The sequence below is a fragment of the Oncorhynchus gorbuscha genome, linkage group LG01, assembly GCF_021184085.1.
Source record: "Oncorhynchus gorbuscha isolate QuinsamMale2020 ecotype Even-year linkage group LG01, OgorEven_v1.0, whole genome shotgun sequence".
NCBI classification, from domain to species: Eukaryota; Metazoa; Chordata; class Actinopteri; order Salmoniformes; family Salmonidae; genus Oncorhynchus; species Oncorhynchus gorbuscha.
Genome location: NC_060173.1, coordinates 114,769,904 through 114,776,478, shown reverse-complemented (window position 1 = coordinate 114,776,478; position 6,575 = coordinate 114,769,904). Strand labels below are relative to the sequence as shown.

The following is a 6,575-nucleotide window of genomic DNA, read 5'->3' as shown; positions in this document are numbered from 1 at the left end:
ACAGATCGACTAGTCACAGCAGTCCTCTCAGGATCCCTCCCTCTGTTCTGGTACAGATCTACTAGTCATAGCAGTCCTCTCAGGATCCCTCCCTCTGTTCTGGTACAGATCTACTAGTCACACCTCTCCTCTCAGGATCCCTCCCTCTGTTCTGGTACAGATCTACTAGTCACAGCAGTCCTCTCAGGATCCCTCCCTCTGTTCTGGTACAGATCTACTAGTCACAGCAGTCCTCTCAGGATCCCTCCCTCTGTTCTGGTACAGATCTACTAGTCACACCTCTCCTCTCAGGATCCCTCCCTCTGTTCTGGTACAGATCTACTAGTCACACCTCTCCTCTCAGGATCCCTCCCTCTGTTCTGGTACAGATCTACTAGTCACACCCCTCTCAGGATCCCTCCCTCTGTTCTGGTACAGATCTACTAGTCATAGCAGTCCTCTCAGGATCCCTCCCTCTGTTCTGGTACAGATCTACTAGTCATAGCAGTCCTCTCAGGATCCCTCCCTCTGTTCTGGTACATATCTACTAGTCATAGCAGTCCTCTCAGGATCCCTCCCTCTGTTCTGGTACAGATCTACTAGTCATAGCAGTCCTCTCAGGATCCCTCCCTCTGTTCTGGTACAGATCTACTAGTCACAACCCTCCTCTCAGGATCCCTCCCTCTGTTCTGGTACAGATCTACTAGTCACAGCAGTCCTGTCAAGATCCCTCCCTCTGTTCTGGTACAGATCTACTAGTCATAGCAGTCCTCTCAGGATCCCTCCCTCTGTTCTGGTACAGATCTACTAGTCATAGCAGTCCTCTCAGGATCCCTCCCTCTGTTCTGGTACAGATCTACTAGTCACCCCCCTCCTCTCAGGATCCCTCCCTCTGTTCTGGTACAGATCTACTAGTCACCCCCCTCCTCTCAGGATCCCTCCCTCTGTTCTGGTACAGATCTACTAGTCACACCCCTCCTCTCAGGATCCCTCCCTCTGTTCTGGTACAGATCTACTAGTCACACCCCTCCTCTCAGGATCCCTCCCTCTGTTCTGGTACAGATCTACTAGTCACAGCAGTCCTCTCAGGATCCCTCCCTCTGTTCTGGTACAGATCTACTAGTCACAGCAGTCCTCTCAGGATCCCTCCCTCTGTTCTGGTACAGATCTATTAGTCACACCTCTCCTCTCAGGATCCCTCCCTCTGTTCTGGTACAGATCTACTAGTCATAGCAGTCCTCTCAGGATCCCTCCCTCTGTTCTGGTACAGATCGACTAGTCATAGCAGTCCTCTCAGGATCCCTCCCTCTATTCTGGTACAGATCGACTAGTCACAGCAGTCCTCTCAGGATCCCTCCCTCTGTTCTGGTACAGATCTACTAGTCATAGCAGTCCTCTCAGGATCCCTCCCTCTGTTCTGGTACAGATCTACTAGTCACACCTCTCCTCTCAGGATCCCTCCCTCTGTTCTGGTACAGATCTACTAGTCACACCCTCCTCTCAGGATCCCTCCCTCTGTTCTGGTACAGATCTACTAGTCACAGCAGTCCTCTCAGGATCCGTCCCTCTGTTCTGGTACAGATCTACTAGTCACAGCAGTCCTCTCAGGATCCCTCCTCTGTTCTGGTACAGATCTACTAGTCACACCCCTCCTCTCAGGATCCCTCCCTCTGTTCTGGTACAGATCTACTAGTCATAGCAGTCCTCTCAGGATCCCTCCCTCTGTTCTGGTACAGATCTACTAGTCACAGCAGTCCTCTCAGGATCCCTCCCTCTGTTCTGGGTACAGATCTACTAGTCACACCAGTCCTCTCAGGATCCCTCCCTCTGTTCTGGTACAGATCTACTAGTCACAGCAGTCCTCTCAGGATCCCTCCCTCTGTTCTGGTACAGATCTACTAGTCACACCTCTCCTCTCAGGATCCCTCCCTCTGTTCTGGTACAGATCTACTAGTCACACCTCTCCTCTCAGGATCCCTCCTCTGTTCTGGTACAGATCTACTAGTCACAGCAGTCCTCTCAGGATCCCTCCCTCTGTTCTGGTACAGATCTACTAGTCACAGCTCTCCTCTCAGGATCCCTCCCTCTGTTCTGGTACAGATCTACTAGTCACACCAGTCCTCTCAGGATCCCTCCCTCTGTTCTGGTACAGATCTACTAGTCACACCTCTCCTCTCAGGATCCCTCCCTCTGTTCTGGTACAGATCTACTAGTCATAGCAGTCTCTCTCAGGATCCTCCCTCTATTCTGGTACAGATCGACTAGTCACAGCAGTCCTCTCAGGATCCCTCCCTCTGTTCTGGTACAGATCTACTAGTCATAGCAGTCCTCTCAGGATCCCTCCCTCTGTTCTGGTACAGATAGACTCAGGAGTCAGATACTAGTCCTCTCAGGATCCCTCCCTCTGTTCTGGTACAGATCGACTAGTCACAGCAGTCCTCTCAGGATCCCTCTCCCTCTGTTCTGGTACAGATCTACTAGTCACAGCAGTCCTCTCAGGATCCCTCCCTCTGTTCTGGTACAGATCTACTAGTCATAGCAGTCCTCTCAGGATCCCTCCTCTGTTCTGGTACAGATCTACTAGTCACACCTCTCCTCTCAGGATCCCTCCTCTGTTCTGGTACAGATCTACTAGTCATAGCAGTCCTCTCAGGATCCCTCCCCTGTTCTGGTACAGATCTACTAGTCACAGCAGTCCTCTCAGGATCCCTCCCTCTGTTCTGGTACAGATCTACTAGTCACACCTCTCCTCTCAGGATCCCTCCCTCTGTTCTGGTACAGATCTACTAGTCACACCTCTCCTCTCAGGATCCCTCCCTCTGTTCTGGTACAGATCTACTAGTCACAGGACCTCTCTGTTCTGGTACAGATCTACTAGTCATAGCATCCTCTCAGGATCCCTCCCTCTGTTCTGGTACAGATCGACTAGTCATAGCAGTCCTCTCAGGATCCCTCCCCTCTATTCTGGTACAGATCGACTAGTCACAGCAGTCCACTCAGGATCCCTCCCTCTGTTCTGGTACAGATCTCTAGTCACAACCCAGTCCTCTCAGGATCCCTCCCTCTGTTCTGGTACAGATCTACTAGTCACAACCCTCCTCTCAGGATCCCTCCCTCTGTTCTGGTACAGATCTACTAGTCACAGCAGTCCTCTCAAGATCCCTCCCTCTGTTCTGGTACAGATCTACTAGTCACAGCATCTCAGGATCCCTCCCTCTGTTCTGGTACAGATCTACTAGTCACAGCAGTCCTCTCAGGATCCCTCCTCTGTTCTGGTACAGATCTACTAGTCACAGCAGTCCTCTCAGGATCCCTCCCTCTGTTCTGGTACAGATCTACTAGTCACAGCAGTCCTCTCAGGATCCCTCCCTCTGTTCTGGTACAGATCTACTAGTCACACCTCTCCTCTCAGGATCCCTCCCTCTGTTCTGGTACAGATCTACTAGTCACACCTCCTCTCAGGATCCCTCCCTCTGTTCTGGTACAGATCTACTAGTCAGCAGTCCTCTCAGGATCCCTCCCTCTGTTCTGGTACAGATCTACTAGTCATAGCAGTCCTCTCAGGATCCCTCCCTCTGTTCTGGTACAGATCTACTAGTCATAGCAGTCCTCTCAGGATCCCTCCCTCTGTTCTGGTACAGATCTACTAGTCACCCCCCTCCTCTCAGGATCCCTCCCTCTGTTCTGGTACAGATCTACTAGTCACAGATCCCTCCCTCTGTTCTGGTACAGATCTACTAGTCATAGCAGTCCTCTCAGGATCCCTCCCTCTGCTCTGGTACAGATCTACTAGTCACCCCCCTCCTCTCAGGATCCCTGCCCCTTGACACATCTTCCTCTACTTTCTTCACTGCCTCAGAATATGACAACTTCTGCACTACTGCCTATAAGCTTGACACCTCAAACAACGTAATGTATTCAGCACAAAAGCTTGTACAGGATAACTTATATATCCTAACATTACTTCAACGATTCCACAGCATCCAACTCTGTTTTCACCCACCCTGAAACCACAACTGGATCAGCCAAAAGGGTCCACTTTTTCCAAAAACTTCACTCCTACTATCACACTCATCTTTATCCGGAGCCTCGGTATAAGCCTCGGTCTCCGAGAACTTCACCACACCTAACCCCTGCAAGACTTCGACCTCATTCAATTCCATTTCTTCTCTTGTCTTCAGCTCACTCTGCTTACACTTTCTCCCATTCTTAGTTAACATACAATCTCCCATTTTCCCTCAATTTTTTAACAATTCAAGCTCACCCTCTTCCTCCCCCTCTCTTTTTTCCTCAATTCCTCGTCTGTATTAAAAGTATACATCTCCTTATGATAATATTGCACTTCTTCTGACATACATCTTGTTCTTGCCCTCTTAAAGGACTTCATTTTCCTTACGATCGCATTATAACGTTGTGATGGTGGATTTCAAGTAAACTTCCTCGATATACCAGTCATATATTTTGAAAATGCATAGAAAGTTTGCTTTCCTATCCCATCTAGGTAAATAAATAAAGTATTTTAGGTCTATGTTTTATTACTACTTATCAGGCTTGGCTACATTTTAAAATGCACAGATCTGAATTCACATTATATTCTTAAATCCTTCATCCATCCTTCAGTAAAAAGAAAAACATGTCTTGAATAAATACAGAGTAATAAAATACTGAATGTGTTTTGATTGCACTACTTCCTCGCTAGCTGCTCAATGTGATGCAAGACAGTTGTCGCCAGTAGAGGGTGCTGTTGTGCTTATCAAAGCTGCCAGTAGAGGGTGCTGTTGTGCTTATCAAAGCTTCCGGTAGAGGGTGCTGTTGTGGTTATCAAAGCTGCCAGAGGGTGCTGTTGTGGTTATCAAAGCTGCCAGTAGAGGGTGCTGTTGTGGTTATCAAAGCTGCCAGTAGAGGGTGCTGTTGTATACTGTATAATATAATCTAGTACTGCTCAGTGGTTATACAGTAGAGAAAACTATATTATGTCTATCTATAACATGTAGAGATTCTTCCTGAGTGTGTGTCTCAGATTAATGTTGTATCTGGCTCCTGGATTCCTTCTGTTGTGGTCGAAGATCACCCTGTTCATCTCTGTATGGACATCCACTAGATGTGTTCTCCTGCAAGAAAAGCAAAGGAACAGTGTCATTCATGATTACACTATAAACATGACTTTATTCAGTGCAATAAAAGCAAACATGAAATGTAATCTTTGATGCTTTTTTTGTCTAAATGTTGTACCATTAAACATACTGCAAAAACTGAAGACTGAAACCAGAGAGATCCCAGTGAGCAAAACAATCAGCATTTCACTCTGGGCAGGAACAACAGGATGGCTCATTTTCAATATCTATGACTGAAACATCTCTGTTTGATTGACATGTTGCAGTCAGTACCTCCTCTGAACTGCCTCTCTCAGGGCCTGCAGGTACACAGACCGATGGTCCTTCTCCTCCAGCTGACCCTCATCTGTCCAACAGTGGCTCCAGAAGACATCTGCGTCGGTGGGAACTGTCTCCACACTGAGAGGTTCCCCATACCCGTCTGTCTCCAGATCCCCCTCCCTGTGAGCAGGGTGACCCGTGGGCCTGGAGGAGCAGTCCTGGGGGACTGACACACTATAGGTCTGGATGAAGAACAGCTTGGGCTTGCCAGCCAGCCTGGGGCAGTAGTCAGGGGTGAAGAGGTGTCGGACCGTGTCAAGACGCACCCCGAGCCTGTCAAAAAAAAAGTACAATAATTATAATAAGATATGCCAAAATGTGCATACATATTTTAGTATGGGTGGGCCCAGTGGGAATCAAACCCACAACCCAGGTGTGGAGAGTTCCATGCTCAACCTGTGAGAGTCTGTAGCCAGCAGATCGGTAGCAGTACCACGGCTGATGATGCAGCAGGCGAAGGCATCAACTTCCTGGGTCTGCCTCGGTTGGGCAGCCTGCCTGAGAAGAGACAGGGTATCCCCCACTCTCGGCCACTTAACCAGGGTCACCTTGAATTGGAGCCCGCTGAACATCTCTTCCAACATGTCTGGTGGGAAGAAGAACATCATCACTGTTACTGACACACATCATCACTGTTACTGACACACATCAACATTGTTACTGACACACATCATCACTGTTACTGTGTGTGTGGATACAGTTATCCAGTAGACTCAGCGTGTGTGTGTTATCATCCGTCTCTACAGTAGACTCAGCGTGTGTGTTATCCGTCTCTACAGTAGACTCAGCGTGTGTGTTATCCGTCTCTACAGTAGACTCACAGTAGCGTGTGTGTTATCCGTCTCTACAGTAGACTCAGCGTGTGTGACTCAGCGTGTGTGTTATCCGTCTCTACAGTAGACTCAGCGTGTGTGTTATCCGTCTCTAGCGTGTGTGTTACTACAGACTCAGACTCAGCATGTGGACTCTCACCTCCATCACTGCCAACACAGTCTATGATGAGACATTCACCCCGTGGGTCTGACTGGAGCCTGTAAACATCCACTGGGCTCTACAGAACAGAGAGCAGGCACATTATTGCAAATGTACCACGCACGTAAGGTCTTCATCCCGAAAAGGGACAAATGTATATTCACTGGTATATTACCTGGTATATTACCT

The 6,575-nt window shown here is 48.5% G+C and overlaps 1 protein-coding gene across 1 annotated transcript; it reads right to left on the bottom strand.

Moving 5' to 3' along the window:
• Window positions 1–4,817: 4,817 nt before the first annotated feature.
• LOC124031347 (CASP8 and FADD-like apoptosis regulator) lies at window positions 4,818–6,477 on the bottom strand. Its single transcript, XM_046342458.1, has 4 exons — window positions 6,387–6,477; window positions 5,811–6,000; window positions 5,367–5,687; window positions 4,818–5,090 (listed from the first exon to the last, which is right to left on the bottom strand). The coding sequence occupies exons 2-4, from the start codon at window positions 5,996–5,998 to the stop codon at window positions 4,961–4,963; spliced, it is 639 nt and encodes a 212-aa protein (XP_046198414.1). The 5' UTR covers window positions 5,999–6,000; window positions 6,387–6,477; the 3' UTR covers window positions 4,818–4,960.
• Between the last annotated feature and the right edge of the window lie 98 nt (window positions 6,478–6,575).

Bases quoted from the DNA above. Each gene is read 5' to 3' on its own strand.
- LOC124031347 (XM_046342458.1), bottom strand. From the start codon at position 5,998: ATGTTGGAAGAGATGTTCAGCGGGCTCCAATTCAAGGTGACCCTGGTT. The intron at 5,688-5,810 runs GTTGAGCATGGA...TTTTTTTGACAG, and splicing joins CTGGCTACAGACTCTCACAG to GCTCGGGGTGCGTCTTGACA. The intron at 5,091-5,366 runs GTACTGACTGCA...CTTTTCTTGCAG, and splicing joins AGAGAGGCAGTTCAGAGGAG to GAGAACACATCTAGTGGATG.